The 16,799-nt window shown below is 39.1% G+C and overlaps 1 protein-coding gene across 2 annotated transcripts in view; it reads right to left on the reverse strand.

The window, feature by feature from the left end:
- Positions 1–16,799, reverse strand: part of SLC10A7 (solute carrier family 10 member 7) — a 253,644-nt gene that overhangs the window by 38,502 nt on the left and 198,343 nt on the right. For both annotated transcript variants that reach the window (XM_047717579.1, XM_047717580.1), the window contains exons 7-8: positions 10,711–10,794; positions 140–305 (exon numbers count right to left, since the gene is read on the reverse strand). In XM_047717579.1, the coding sequence (XP_047573535.1) occupies positions 140–305; positions 10,711–10,794 (250 nt within the window). The remainder of the gene's footprint in view (positions 1–139; positions 306–10,710; positions 10,795–16,799) is intronic.

Consider the following 16,799-nt stretch of genomic DNA (forward strand, 5'->3'; position numbering starts at 1 on the left):
CATATAAGATGAAGCTTGGTATTATTTTCTAATGAAATTAATATTCAAAATGAGTTTGGGGAACACAATTCACAATTTCCTCCACTTTGCTCCTGAGGAGACGGAGGGGATAGCAAAAATGTTCCATCTTCCAACTTACTTATGAACAGGATGAGAATAAGGCTGAATTTATCTAGGTCAATATTTGGGTTCGAGAACGTGTCGCAGAAGGTGGTGTAGATGATCATGAGGAGCACACTGCTGCTGATAGCACCAAAAGGCGGCTTCTTTCTTTCAAGCCAATCCTTGATGTATCTTCGGACAATCTGAAATACAGAGATCAACAGGTTGCCTTTTTTCAAAGACGTAGGGAGTTGAGTTGGGCATCGCAAAGTGATTCTGACAGCAGAAAGACATAAAGGAAAGAGAATAATTTGGATGATGGCCACAGTGGATTTCAAAGCTTCCGTGCCACACCACTCTTCTTCTGGGGGATTTCGCATTTGTAGTGCAACTTCCACTGGTGTCCATAATGAGAGTAGATTTTCAACTGCATTCAAATCCATCCTTAATCATGCCAAATGCTCTTTGCTAGCTGTCACTGAGACATGCCCATTGAGCCTCCCCAAAGTTTATCTCCTCTGCTGATCCTAATGGATGTGTGTAATTATCATAGTCCCCTTTGCCTCAACAGACAATTCCAAGTGCAACTTTGGGAATCTTAAAAATCTGACATCTTCAAGAATTTCAAGACAGTAGGTAATCGAAAGTGATCCATGGAACATATTAATATTTAAAATGCAAGCAATGCACCAGAAGTTTTTAATTAAATTATAACTCATGCTTGAAAAGCAAAAGTGCATGTGTTGTGGGAGTTTAAATAATTCAAACTCTGAATATCTAGAGTTTTTGTGAATCCAAAGACAAATGTCATTTGCATGCTTTTAGAATTCCAGAATTAATACTTAAAAATGAATAAACCTGTCCTAACTCTCCTACAAAAGGATGAGTGAATAAAGTTACATAGCAATCCTCTCTTCTTTAAAAATCAAATCAGATATTTAAAATCAGGACAGGCTGAATATTGGTGATAACTTTTGCTTGGATATAAAAGTGAACCACTCTACTTAAAACCTTATACTTTTGAGAGAAGCTGAACAAACCCTGTAATAAGGACTATAGTTGAGACATATTAAGTTTCGAGTCACTCAGTATTCTGCATAATTGAACATGAGATTTCACAACAGGCTGAATTACCATGATCCATTAGCAATAATGAGGTCAGGGAACTTCTCCTGACAAGGCTGATGGGGTTCTGTCATCTTCTACTCTGTGGCTAAAAACGTTTAATTCGCAATAGAACATACCTTCACAGATACTCAAAAACAAAGTAAACTACTCTCAAGAGAACCTCTGAACAAATGTCTATTAGATCAACTTCATCCATTCTCAAGAACTCAGTAAATGAAATACCAGTATTAATAAAGGAAATTCTAGCAGAAAGCTGACCAGTTGGTACGAAGTACAAGAACACCACCTTGAAGGCTGGGTGGGCTGGGAATGAAAGAGAAACAGCGTTTTGTTTTTTAATTTAATTTATCTTAATTTTTTCTCAGTGCTCCAAAATTCATTGTTTATGCACCACACCCAGTGCTCCATACAATACGTGCCCTCCATAATACCCACCACCAGGCTCACCCAACCCCCCACTCCCACCCCTCCAAAACCCTCAGTTTGTTTCTCAGAGTCCACAGTCTCTCATGGTTTGTCTCCCCCTCCGACTTGCTGAATGAAATAAGTTAAGCAGAGAGAGTCAATTACACATGGTTTCACTTACTTGTGGAGTATAAGGAATAACACGGAGGATATTGGGAGACGGAGAGGAGAAATGAGTTAGGGGGAATCAGAGGGGGAAAAACAGTGTTTTTTATATATGTAGACAAATAGTGGTTAAAGATTTTAAAAAAATTAGATCTTGTAACTAAAATTACATTGAATTTATAAAAAAAACTTGTGATTTTTCTTTTTGTAGATGTGATCCCAAACCATAGTAATTTAGTTCTAGTGTTCATTTCTTTCCTTAAGGTTAAAATGAACTAGGGGATAGGGACACCTGGCTGGTTCAGTCGGTAGAGCATGGGACTCGTGACCTCAGGGTTATGAGTTCAAACCCCACGTTGGGCATAGAGATTACTTAAGAAAACTGTAGTAAGGTAGAGAGAAGTTAAGAGCAGTTCTGCCACACAATGTTAATGGGCTGATACATTAGAACACAAATTTTGGATAATAGTGCTTGAGGTACCCAGATGGCCCCATGTTCAGATATACCCCTGTGGGGGTAAGTTCTTGCTAAAAGGCTAACAGAGAGACTTCATTTAAGAGGTTATTTCATATCTATTATATTTGGTAGCATGAAACTAGTAGTTGCCCAAATTTAATACAACTCAGCTCCTTTAGGAAACAAAATAAATGGAAATTACACAGAGTTATTGAAATTGATGCTGTCCTCCAATCTTGTTTCAATATACAATGATTAAAGACACAGAAGTCCTCTCTCTGCAATAGGTTATAGAAGGTACAATCCCAATTCCCAAAGCAGAAGTGTCTTCTACCACCACTGACCCCACTGACAAAATAAACAAGATAAATATGAATGAGGCATAACCTGGAAGTCAAAGCCATTTTAAAAACCAAGACAAATCTCTAATCATCAATCGACTTTATAAGCTGCAATTTGACTTAGTTAACCTAATTACCTCTTTCTTCAATACCAAGTACTCAGAGTCTCACAGTACAGTAGGACTCTTTCAATATGGCAGGAAATACGGACTCCTAAGTCCTGCATCCTCTTAGCCAAAATGCCTGTCTTCTAAACACATCAATGTTAATGCTGGATACTAAATCTCAGTAAAGAAAACAACTACAAAGTTGGAAGTCGGACAGATCCACAAGTTAAGCAATAACCCTAGGTGAAAACAGGTAGTCTTTCACTGTTTTTAGTCTTGTAGTGACATTCGTCTGTGTTTTCTTTCTTTTTTTAAAATTTATTTATTTATTTATTTGACAGAGACAGAGATCACAAGCAGGCAGAGAGGCAGGCAGAGAGAGAGACGAGGAAGCAGGTTCTCCGCTGAGCAGAGAGCCCGATGCGGGGCTCGATCCCAGAACCCTGAGATCATGACCTGAGCCGAAGGCAGCGGCTTAACCCGCTGAGCCACCCAGGCGCCCCTCGTCTGTGTTTTCTAAGCAAACCATTTTATACGTTTGCCAGGCTCCATGGAGCTTTTCTACCTGCCTAAAATTAAATTCACAAAGCGGATGCTTTTTGTAACCATGTACTGAGAAAAGTGTTAAAATCTCTCCTGAACTACTGGGAGAAGTAACATTGATATGCCTTAAAGATATGCTTTGGATATAAACATCAGGAAACCCTATATTCTCTTTGTTCAGCCACTTACACTTCCGATACAATCATCCTCCATTTATCAAGAATCTATGTCATTTTAAAATTCTCCAAATTTCTTTGCCTTGTAGAAACATGTAATAACTTTCTAGGAAACAAGCCTTTGCTGAGATAGCAACCCAACCTGATATAACTGCCTCAGAATTCCCTCTTCGGGGGGAGGGGGAGAGAAAGTCAGGATGAGGTGAGAAAAGGCTTTTTTTTTTTTTTTTTAAAAGATTTTTATTTATTTGACAGAGAGAGAGAGAGATTTCACAAGTAGGCAGAGAGGCAGGCAGAGAGAGAGGGGGAAGCAGGCTCCCAGTTGAGCAGAGAGCCCGATGTAAGGCTTGATCCCAGGACCCTGAGATCATGACCTGAGCCAAAGGCAGACGCTTAACCCCCAGAGCCACCCAGGGGCCCTGGGAAAAGGCATCTTGATAAGGTGGCCAGTTGTAGCTTTCTTCAGGATCCATACTAATTCATTTGCACTCAGAGCTCACAGAAACTTAGGAATTCAACATTAGATGACAAATCCTCATTGACTTGCTGTTCCCCAAGAACTGGGAAGGAAAAACCTCTTCCTCAGGAAACTTTATCGTCTCACTTTCTTCATTTTGATTTTCTCTATTTTACATTAAACACAGGAGAGCTTAAAGGGAAACTTAGATTTGAATGCCAGTACTTTTAATAAGCTGAGCCACATATCAATTATTATATGACCTCCAAGCTGGAAATCTGAGAAAATATGTCTTAGGTGAGGAATGTTTATATACTGAGATAACTGAGACATGTAATATCCATCATTTTAGTTTTCTCCAATTTTTTTTCTGGGGCATTTTCTTGCTTTTCTCCCTTCTACTCTGCCTTTATATTTATAAATTGATTTTTGAGTGGAAATATGTGATAGATAGTTCTTCATATTAAGTCTGAGTTTTAAAGATTTATTTTTCTTCAAGGTGACTTGAGATTGTTTCTTCAAGTTTTATCCTCTATTCCACTGAATCTATACATTTACGTAAAGTGGTTTGCTTTTTCTTCAATCGTCTGTTGAAATGTATAGCCAGGGATACAAAATCAAGTCCAATGTATATAACACTTTTCTTTAAAAATATTTTATTAAATATTGAGTAGATTCAAAATAATATCTAAAAAGTATAAACTGTCAAAGTACACGGGATATAGTAAACACCCATCATCTACTTAAGTATTATTTACATTGTCTCATGAGAAGTTGTGCAGATATTAGCCCGCTCAGTTTACTTGAAAACAAAGGCAAGAGAGTCTGAAAAACTGGCATAAAATGTTAAAAAGTCATTGGGAGGAGGATGTATGAGCAAGGAATATGACCTCAACCTCCTGAGGGAGGGAACAGAGCTTCATGGTTAAAGGTATGTACTTTGGAGCTTCTTTCTTTGTAGTCTTGGGTAAATCCTTAACTTTCCTTGCCTCATCTGTAAAATGGATCCAGTAGTAGTGGTAGTGAGGATTAAGTTATTAAATAAATGTAAAATGCTTTAGAACAAGGGCCTGTACCTAGAGAATAGTGGCTATTCTTACTTCCAAGTCCTGATTTGGTGCTGTTTCTATCACACACTGTCTACCAGGATATCCCACTGCATAATGCAACAGCTTCTGTCCTCTCAGAGCAACTCAAGTGAAGCAATGAAAATAGTTCATACCTAGTATAATTATAGAAATGTAAAATTTTACTAGCATTAATAACATTATCTTCAGGGGCGCCTGGGTGACTCAGAGGGTTAAGCCTCTGCCTTCAGCTCAGGTCATGATCTCAGGGTCTTCGGATCGAGCCCCGCATCGATCTCTCTGCTCAGCAGGGAGCCTGCTTCCTCCTCTCTCTCTGCCTGCCTCTCTGCCTACTTGTGATCTCTGTCTGTCAAGTAAATAAATAAAATCTTTAAAAAAAAATAACATTATCTTCAGCTTCAGCTGAAGACTATTTAATATGAAAAGTCAACCTAAAATTTTATTAGAATAAAGGTGGGGTTTAGCATACTCTTTTGAAAAATGTTTTTCAAAGATGGTGGAAGTTCTAGTTTGTTAACATGTATTCATAAATCTCTCAATATAATGCATGAAATAAGTAATTGTCACAAGGATTTAGATGTATCGAAGGGATACATGTATTTATCAGGAAAAAAGAAATATTGCAATGACACATGTTTATTTCTAGAACTGACAGAAGATGCAATCTCTCAACCATCTATGGAAAGATGTAGCTCATAGAGTCACAGCATCTTTGAGCTAGAAGATAACTCCTGTTCTACATATGAGGTAAGTGAGGGCCAGAAGTTGTGTGTACGGTCAGGCAGTGGCAGAAATCAAACCAGACTCTGCATCACACTGCCGTCAGTCAATACTGAGTCCAACCAATAAGAAGTACTGTATGGGGAAAACACAGAAAAACAGAATAAAATTAACTCTCAGTAACACAAGTAAAAAAATTAAATAATGAAGCTTTATTATGACTAGAAGATTAAGGAAAATATTTTCACCTCTTCCTTCCTGGTCTTCTTCTTCTCCCTCTAGTTCCCATTGTTTATTTAAAAGATAATGATTTTAAAATCTCTTTTTTAAAGATATACATACAAATCTAATAGAAATATACATCATGCGCCACCTCTAGTTACAATCGAGAGATGAGACTACCTTGCCTGGGTTCCTTTCTCTGAAGTAGTACATATGAGTCCTTCTAACAAGGTCCCCAAATATCACATCACAAAGTTTTGGTGGGTCAACTAATTACAAACATATACAGAGATAAATGAGCAGAAAAGGTCCCTGGTATCATAGTGCTTATATTCTAGTTTAAGAAGATAAATAGAAAACAAAAACAACAAACAAATCAACAAGAGGAAGATCATGATCCTAAGCAGAGGTTTAAACTGGATGATATGACACTGACGATTGGGGAGCCACTGGAGCGGGGTAAGGAAAGGTCTTTCTGAGAAGGTGGACGGTGAGATGTTCCAAGCAGAAGGAACAGCTGGTGCAGTTTTTAAGGCAGGATCAGAGCTGGCATGTTTGCAAAATACAAGCAAAGTCAGTGAGACCCAGGTGCAATGGGAAAGTGGGAGAGTATTAGGGAAGAACCTAAAATTACAAGAGAAGATGAAATAATCTTGTAAGGAAGTACAGTAGGATTTCTAGGAAGTGTTTAGTGACATTTTAAATTGGCGGTCATAAATTTGAAACAAGATGAGACCAATTATGTGTTTCTCTAGTAAAGCTGGAAATCTAGGTAAAATAGCTACAGATATAGTGAAAAGAAAGGCCATGTGTACCCCAATGTTCATAGCAGCAATGGCACAGTCCCCAAACTGTGGAAAGAGCTGAGATGCCCTTCAAGAGACGAACGGATAAGAAAGATGTGGTGCATATATACAATGGAGTATTATGCCTCCATCAGAAAGGATGAATACCCAACTTTTGTATCAACATGGACAGGACTAGAGGAGATTATGCTGAGTGAAATAAGTCAAGCAGAGAGAATCAATTATCATATGGTTTCACTTACTTGTGGAGCATAAGGAATAACATGGAGGACATTAGGAGAAGGAAAGGAAACGTGAATTGGGGGACTCAGAGGGGAGATGAAGCATGAGACTGGGGACTCTGAGAAACAAGCAGCATTTTGGAGGGGAGATGGGTGAGGACTTAGGTGAGTCTGGTGGTGGGTATTATGGAGGGCACGTATTGCATGGAGCACTGGGTATGGTGCATAAGCAATGAACCTTGGAGCACTGAAAAAATAAAATAAAATAAAATAAAATAAAATAAAATAAAATAAACTACTGGGGGCTCCATGAGGATAAATTTGAAATTTTTTTCAGCCAATGTTTTTATACAGTCCACATCTTACTTTTGAGTATATTTGTTAAATATATTAATCATCTCTGCTTCTCGGGAGCTCCCAGATTAATTACAATCGCTCCTGATGAATATTATGAATCAAGTACCATATGAGCACTGGCATTTAGTCTAGAATGAGGCCGTCAGAGCAGGTCCACGGCACACCAAAGGGCATCTTTGTACTGAGTCTTCTTTTTTTTTCAAGATTTTATTTATTTATTTGACAGAGATCACAATTAGGCAGAGAGGCAGGCAGAGAAGCAGGCTCCCTGCTGAGCAGAGAGCCTGATGTGGGGTTTGATCCCAGGGATCATGACCTGAGCCAAAGGCAGAGGCTTTAACCCACTGAGCCACCCAGGCGCACCTTTGTACTGAGTCTTAAGGAAGGAATAGGAGTTTGCTGGTGGGAAAGGCCAGTACCTAACTAAAGCTGAGAAGCAGGGGCAGTGAAGGGGTGTGGCCAGGCAAGGGAGTGGTGCAGGCCTGGTGCAGAAGGAAGGGGATGGTGGGAGGTGACACGGAAGAAGCAGGGTGGGGCTAGAATGTGAGGGGTTTTGTGGGCCACACAAGGAATGGGCAAAAGGGAGCGGGGGCGGGGTGGGAGGGGAGGCTTTTTTAAGGAGAAGGAAAACATTTGATTTTTTTAGGGCTTTCCTGGAGGCAGTGAAGACATTGACTAGGAATGAGGAGAGACTCACAGAAGGGGCAAGAGGTGCAATAATTTAGACGAGAGGTGATGAAGTTGTGACATCCTCTCTGGCGTGTGGGTGTGGTTGCAGATGCCAGATTTGAACGACTTCTGCGGCAGAAATGGAGGCATGTAGTGATCGCCTGAACATAAGGGAGTGAGGATGTACAGAAAAAGAGGAGGCAGGTGGTTTCTGAAGGTAGAGACTGGGGGTGTGATTATTAATTCCTAAAACTAGAATACAAGAGGTGGGCAGGTAGATGCAAATATGTTTTCCTTTTTGAGAAAAGCCATTAAAGGACTTCGGTAGTGGAAGGATTTTTTAAAACCACCTATATTACTTTTTGACTACTTTTACTATGTTATAATTTATCGTAATACTTTACTACTGGGCAAGCAATGATGAACACTCTAACAATATATTACTCTCTTGGGTTATGTATTCTTGATGACATAGCTTACATAACTATATATGTAACTCAGTATACATATAACCATATATATTATGTATATTATATATATATATATCTTTAAATATTAGACAGAGGTATTTTTTGTCTATATGTTTGAAGCCAAACATTTATTATCAACAGCGATATCTCCAAGATCCACTAAAAAAAGAATGTGTGAGCCTCAGGTTATATAGAACTATTTTCAGAAACAAGAAAATAAGTATGGGTTTAAAGTAATAGTAACCACAGCTTAAACTGTCCAGAGCTGAGAAGGGCAGGCAGGTTCTGTTACGCCTCTAAATGACAGCATTTCCCTTACTGTTCATAAAACTCATCCATTCATTCCCTCACTCACCCATTCCATACATTATTTATTGGGTGCCTATCATCTGGGTATGGTGAACAAGACAAATATGGTTCCTGTACTCATGAAGCTTATAGTCTAATGAGAGAGACAAACAGGCAAAGGCCAAGAAAGGAATCAAGGTGCTACAATAAAGACAATAAACAACCAGGGAAACATACTTCAGATAGGTGATTCAAAGAAGGTATAAATTAAAGAGTCACATGAACAATGAGTTGGGGTGGGAAGGTAGATGGGGAGGATACTCTAAACAGAAAAATTAAGTAGGAATTGAGAAAAGCCAGGGAAGTAAGAGTGTAGGAAAGTGGCAAAGAGGTTAGAGAGGCAAGGGACAAAATTTAGCAGAAGACCTGTGATGTGAGCAGCACTGTAGAAGTATTTTTCCAAGTATTATTCTGTATTTAATTAAATGGTATTCTTTGAGTACCTTTAAATCATTCTCTCTTCCCCTAAATTTAGTCCGTTTTCTAAGTATGACATTAAAATTTAAAAACAAAATGGAGACATGTAGCAGGTGCTGTGGGGTGTCACCTGGAAGGAGGTGTTTGTTCCCACGTTGCAGGGCATGTTTGTTGTCTCAGAGATCCACGATGAGTTCCTCTTTGGGAACTGCTACTCACACTGCAGACTCTGCCAAGGTCATACCTCTCAGGGCGAGTGGAGGGAAGCCAGTATCTAATGCCTCATCAGTGCAAGAGTCTATTAAGACTCTGGTCTTCAGTGAGGTCAGTGCAGCTAGAAGCCTTTGCTGGAACTACATTGTCTTGTACCTTCTCCCCATCCTATGTTTCTTACTTTCCCAAAGGTGTTCATCCCAAGGGCTCTCCTCGAGGAAACTTCCTGTATGGAAACCTCTGTCTCACACTCTCTTCCCAGAGAACCAAGCCTAAGACGGTGTGTAAATATTATATGTATATACATGTAACATGTGCACAGACATATTTTTTTTTCTATTTAATATATCAAAGAGTTGCTTCTCATTTAGTATTTATAGGGAATTTGACAATGATGATGATAGACACTATAGGGCACTTACCTGTATCAGGCTCTGTGATGACAAAAACTTTACATGCATCCACATTTTAATTAATCCTCACAACAACTCCTTGAGATAGGTGGTATTATTATACAATTTGGTAAATTATGAACTTGGAGATAAGGAGATCAAATGACATGCCTAAAGTCACACAGCAAATAAAAGGTAGAACTAAGAACTAGAGTCTAGTTGTTCTTTAACCGACGTTTGTGCTCTTAACCATCCTGACATACTATTTTCCTAAGACTCACTCATTTTAGTGGTACAATTCTGTGTTCCATTCCTGTGTTTTTAAATTTGTATGTTATAATTCAATTACATGATTATTAACTTGCTATAAGAGGTTAAATATAAGAATTTCTCCCATTAGTCTAATTCAATAAGAATGATAAAGGAAACTAAATTTTCTAAGATCTAATTTTAAGAGCTAATAGAATTAAGTGTTTATTTTATTAATTACATGGTCACAAATATGATCACGGCTGTTGAAGGGGTCTACAAAGAAGCCAGCCAGCTAGATGCTTGTTGCCAACAATAGTTATAATGCTGAGACTTTATCAGAAGGAGCAGAATAAGGAAATGATTTGCTAGGTATTTTTAAGCTAACTACATGGCTATGAAGTACAGATAATAAATTAAAAAAAATCAAGATTCTGTGCATGCATCCCTATGTAAAGCTATGCAAAGCAGATTGATATTAAAAAAAAAATAAAAAGGTGGGAATATGGTGGTGGATGAAACCTGGTGTTTCACAGTCTTTTATGTTTTCTTTTAAATGTCTTTTTCTCTATCTTTTCTCTCAATTGTCCTGACATTATATCAGAATTCACAATTTGCCAAAAAAAAAAAAAAGGCAGGTAAAATTGGAGATCTTACCTGTCCAATAATGAGAGGAACCACAACAGTCATAAAAAGCTGAGAAAAAATAGATGTAAAAGGCACAGAAGAGGAAGAGCCAAGCTGTAAAGCAAGAATATAAGAGGAGTTAGAATTACTTTGAATCAGTTATCCAATATTGCTGTTAATTAAATGATACAATAAATGAATTCTCTTATAGGCACCAAAAATTTGGTAGCTATATACAAAAAGCAAGTGAAGTTACTTTTTTTTTCTAAATTTAGCACCCAATAGACTAAGTGCTTTACCACTTAATTTTTATGGGAAACTGCCATTGAGGAAAAATGATAACTATGGTTTTGTAATTAACTTACGTTGCTTATTATTAACTACACTTCTGACTAGTAAAGTTATTCTGTGCTTGTACCGTTTATAATCATACGGCGTGATATTTCCCCTATACTCATAGTTTGTGTACTCTTCTCTTTGTCCCAGCTGCAGATTCCTAAAACAAACAAGGGTATTATCTTTCATCATTCTATTCTCAAGATCACATTTTCATTTGTGCAAATGAAATAGTTTCTAACTTTTCTATCCTTCAAAACAAAGGCAATGAATCTCACATACCTTTAAAATGTATTCTTATACAAAATCTAGGAAATGGGAATTCCTGAAACACATTATTTTTCAACCTAAAATTTCAACATATCCCTTCTAAATGTGTATGTTTTGACACTGCTCGTAATTCCTATTTTTTCCTCCCTCTTTATTTTTTGGTTTGTTTTCACTAATGACTATAATCTCGGCCTCAGAAAGATTCTACTGCCGGGAACGCAGGTAGTGTTTGCCTATAAACACAGCTCCAGGCTCATGTTCGTCTCAACCACCAAGAATTGCAGGCTTCTTATTAACTTGTTAATGGCTTTCAAAACCTCCTTCTGGTTTTCAAACCTCTTTGGACAAACAATAGCCTGCTGCATAGATGTTTATCGTTTTTATGAGTCCCTTTTGCAGTCAGGTTCTTCCAAGTTATCAATAACGATCTCCTGGGAACTTGAAACTTACTTGTACCCTTCCTCTCCAGACCAAACCTCAATTTTCATATTTACCTCAGTTTAATTAAACTCGGAAATACCTTTTGGAAGACAAACGTTGTGAAAGACTTGGAGGTAGTGGTGACCAAGGGCACTGAATGTGAAATAAAACAAATGAAATCTCTAGATAAATGAAGTCAGTAGCTCAGAATAAAATGACATGGGATCAGCGTTTTCGCTGATTTCTAATTCCTGCATGAACAAGCTTACCAAAATCTTTTCTTCACTCTGGCGTATTCTATAAAAATCTGCCCCCATCCTCAGCCCCTCCGCGCATGTGCACACGCTCAAGACGCCAAGAATGTATGTCCTCCCCATCAGGGGCTTGCCTTCACTTCCTACTAGCTTCGGCACTGACCGCTGGCTGTGAATTTAACTCATAACACTGTAGCCTCTAAACTTTTGCTCCATAACCAATATAAATGAAAGAAATGAAGAAAGACAAACAGAAAAAGTAAAACTGTGACAGAAACATGAACACACAGGATTCCCTGTGTGTTAAATGCTACATGGTTGTTAGATGTTTCTTTTTACGCAAAGCCAAAGTATTAAAAGCTAATAATCACGATGTATTGTAGAGCAACGATGTCTTTGAAGTGCAAGGCATTTAACAAATATATATTTCTTTCCACAAATAGTAACCCTAAGGATGCTCCTGAGGTAAGAATTAAACTTTTAAAAATGTATATTTTATGGCAAAATTGAGGGATTCGATGAATAGAAGGATAAATTTTAAAGAACAGGGTTTTCTTTTTTTTTTTTTTTAAAGATTTTATTTATTTGACAGAGAGAGAGATCATAAGTAGAGAGAGAGAGAGGAGGAAGCAGGCTCCCTGCCTAGCAGAGAGCCCGATGTGGGACTCGATCCGAGGACCCAAGAACAGGGTTTTCAAGTTCAAAAACATCCAGCTCAATGCTCAGTCCATAAGGTTCACAAGGTATGGAGAGAGGCAGTAGGATTCCAGGTGATAACCTTCAAGTAAAAGCTATCAATTCTTGCCTGGAATCTCACGGGCAATCTCACACATTTCTGTTCCCCTTTCTATCTCAATTCTACTGTTACTTAATGTGTTCTTAAAATGTTTTAATGAATAACCATATCAAGCTATATTCCCTCTGTAGGCCCAATGCTTAATCCAATACCTGGGAGAAAGAGTAAATTTGCAGATAATAAAACTGTGCACAATGAACAAATGAAGTAATTTGTAAATATAAGGTGCTAAAAAGTGCCAAACTCTTATTCAAAATCATATCCCTATTTTCTTCTGAAGTTACAAAGATATGAAACTGAAAAAAGAGGTTTCTTTTGAAAACCTCTTAGGGGTGCTTGGGTTGCTCAGTTGTGATTCCAGGGTCCGGGGATTGAGCCCCACATTGGGATCCCTGCTCAGTCGGGAGTCTGCTTCTCCCTCTCCCTCTGCCCCCACCCCCCGCTTGTGCTCTCTCTCACAGATAAATAAAATATTGAAAAAAAATCCCTTATATTCAGGTGACGTTATACAGTCACTTAGCATTATTTTTTTAATATTTAAGATCTACTCTTTTTTTTTTAAAGATTTTATTTATTCATTTGACAGATAGAGATCACAAGTAGGCAGAGAGGCAGGCAGAGAGAGAGAGGAAGGGAAGCAGGCTCCCCGCTGAGCAGAGAGCCCGATGCGGGGCTCGATCCCAGGACCCTGAGATCATGACCTGAGCTGAAGGCAGAGGTTTTAACTCAATGAGCCACCCAGGTCCCCGCATTATTTTTTTTCACAAATTGTTTATCATAGCAACACAATTCCAATATGCACCTAGAAACAAAGGGCCCTTAAATAAGACAAGAACCACGTGTAAAAGGATGCATGTGTGTGCACATGTGTGCGCATGTGTAAGAAACTGAGTGAGGGTGGCTATATGTGTTCTCTGCCCTCAGTTCTCCTCCTTAGCTCCTTAGTTCTCCTTAGTTCTCCTCCTTAGTTCTCCTTAGCTCCTTAAAGCTGCTCTGGAGGGGAAGACCTAAAACTGAACAGAATCCTAACTCTGCAAGAGATTTGGAGTCCCATTCAGAAGAATATGTTGCTTCTCAAACATATTCAAGCAACTCGTCAGCCAAATTTACTCTGTGATCATAGTTCTCCTATACTGGAAGGCTTGGTGGTTTAACTAGAAAGTATTGTTGAAGAGCAGTTACCCCAGAAATCAGATAGAGAGAAAAGTTAAAACATCATAAATTAAGTTAATTTGGGGGTTATTTTTAATCCCAACTCTATCTAAAAGACTGCATTTGGGGATAAGAGAGGTAAAGGAGAATTCATGTCAACTTTGGTTTTAAAACTTTTTATCTATTTTAACTTCTCCATCCACCACACAATAGACCAACTGCATGTTCAATTTTTAAAATTTTTTTATTTAAATTTAATTTAGTTAACACATAGTGCATTATTAGTTTCAGGGGTAGAATTCCGTGATTCATCAGTTGGGTATAACACACAGTGCTCATTACATCACGTGCCCTCCTTGATGCCCATCACCCAATTATGCCACCTCCCCATCACCTCCCCTCTAGCAACCCTCACTTTGTTCCCTAGAATTAAGAGTCTCTTATAGTTTGCCTCTCTTTCTGTTTTTATCTTATTTTATTGGGTATTCAGTGTTTAGAAGGCTTGTGTTCCTAGAAGTGATCTCCAAAGTCCCTTTGTCTTCTAAAATACCTATGATCTCTGGTCCACTCGATTAGGAATGCAGGTTAGAGAAACCCCCCGCTTTGTCAGATCAGAGGCCAGAGCAAGCTGGCCAGGGATGTAATTAACAGCGTACATGAAGCCAGACTAGGTACACAGTGATGCTGGGGAGAAAATCCCATAGGATGACTCCCTTAGAAGTGGGTCTGAAAGGAAGGAAATCTCAATTCTGATGTCTAATTTGGCATAAGTCCTTTCTTTTGAATTGACAACCAGACCTGTCGCTGTGGTCAGTGTGAAGATGCAGAGATACCCTTGGGGAAGTGCCTGACGCTATGAAGTACACTTTGGCATCCGGAAGAAAGAAGAGCGAGCATCTGGCATAGGGTAACATATGAGAACATGACCAGGAAAGTAGCAGACCGATCATTTTGTATGCAGAGTTGATTTTAACTAAAGCAGAAGGAAATATGCTGCCTGGGATATTTGGTTCCTCACATTTTAATGAAGACCCTGCCAGGGTTTCTGTTGTAAAGACCAGTGTGTTTATAAGAAGCATCCATAATTTATAACTTTGGATAGAGTTGCAGGTTCGGGATAAGTATGTATCAGGCTAGGGCTCTGGGCTTCATGGAGCTACCCTAGCAGATTTAAAGGGGATAGTCTCATACTGCCAACCCGTATTATAAGATACACTGTGTTAAATGAACAATCTGGTCACTGGCTAATTTCCTTTAGGAATATGATGCTTTAAAGCACAGAACTCACAATCAGGTTTGTTTATTTGTTTTAATATCATGTTGAGAAGAAATGTTTTAGTGAAAAATATGTGGTTTAGGACCTTTGTATTTAATCATTCAAATAGTTACTGGTGCCTCCTGTGAGCCAGAAGCATGTTTTAGGGATTGGGAATCCAAGAGTGAACACAACACAAAACCCCTCCTCTCCAGGAGTTGCTTTTTAAAAGTTGAGGTGTAGGGGCACTTGGGTGGCTCAGTAGGTTAAGCATCTAACTCTTGATTTCAGCTCAGGTCATGATCTCAGAGTTGTGAGACTGACCCGTGTTGGGCTCTATGCTGAGCGTGGAGCCTGCTTGGGGTTCTCTTTCTCCCCCTCTGCTCCTCTTCCCCCTGCTTGAGTTCTCTCTCTGTCTCATAAAAAAATTCTTTTTAAATATTAAAAAAAAAAGTTGAGGCGTGTATGCATGTCCACCCACCACCGAGTTCCTTTCCATAGAACACCTTCCCCCCACTTGTAACTGGAAGAGTTCTAGTCTTTGTCTAAGAGTTAGTTCAATAACCACTTTAGAAATTCTTTCCAAACCCTCCTCTTGAGTTGCAGACTTGGTTTCTTTTGTGGCTCTGCATTTCTATCGTTCCCCTCAGGGTCTTTGGTTGCTCCTGTGTACAAATCTGTCTCTCAGTAAACTGTATGTTCCAGAAGGTCAGGGACAGGTATCTTATCCATGTTTATATTCCCGGGACCCAGCATACTGCCTACATTTTACATCTAGGGCAGTGGTTCTCACTGTAGCACACCAGAAACACCTGCAGGGCTTCTTAAAACAGATTTCTTGGCCCCACCTTGAGAGAGGGATGGGGAGGATGTTGAGAGTGTTCACTCGAATATGGCTCCATGGATGCTGATGCTGCTGGGCTCGGGGTCACCCCTTGAGAATCACTCATCTAGTACATCGTAGGTGTTCAACAACAAATGTGAGTTCAGTTGACGAATGCCTACCATACACAGGTAGAAAAAGAGGACTGACAATGTTTTCTTTTCTTTCCATCCTTCCAACTCACAAGTAAGTTACCAAGCCCTACTTAATTTACAGACCCTAGGAAAGGATCAGTTGCCTGGCCTCCCAACCATGTCCTGTAATTACAATAATGACAACTTTTTTTGAGTACTCTCTATGTGCCAGACACTGCTCTAAAAGCTTGATGTGGGGCGCCTGAGTGGCTCAGTGGGTTGAGTCCTCTGCCTTCGGTTCAGGTCATGATCCCAGGTCCTGGGATCGAGCCCTGCATCGGGCTCTCTGCTCAGCAGGGAACCTGCCACACCCCTCTCTCTCTACCTGCCTCTCTGCCTACTTGTGCTCTCTGTCTGTCAAATAAATAAATAAAATCTTCAAAAAAATAAAAAATAAATAAATAAAAATAAAAGATTCATGTGTGTCAGAAAATTTAACCCTCACAGCAACTCCTCCAGGTAGGTCTTACTAGCACCTGTGTTTCATATATGAGAACTGCTAGACAAGGTCATTAGCTAGAGAGTGACAGAGCCAGGATCTAAACCTGGAAGTGTCACTTCACAGCCCTCATACTTAATTCTTACACTCTACTGCATATTAATTACAAAAGGTACAGAA

This window comes from Lutra lutra, chromosome 2 (genome assembly GCF_902655055.1).
Source record: "Lutra lutra chromosome 2, mLutLut1.2, whole genome shotgun sequence".
Taxonomy (NCBI): Eukaryota; Metazoa; Chordata; class Mammalia; order Carnivora; family Mustelidae; genus Lutra; species Lutra lutra.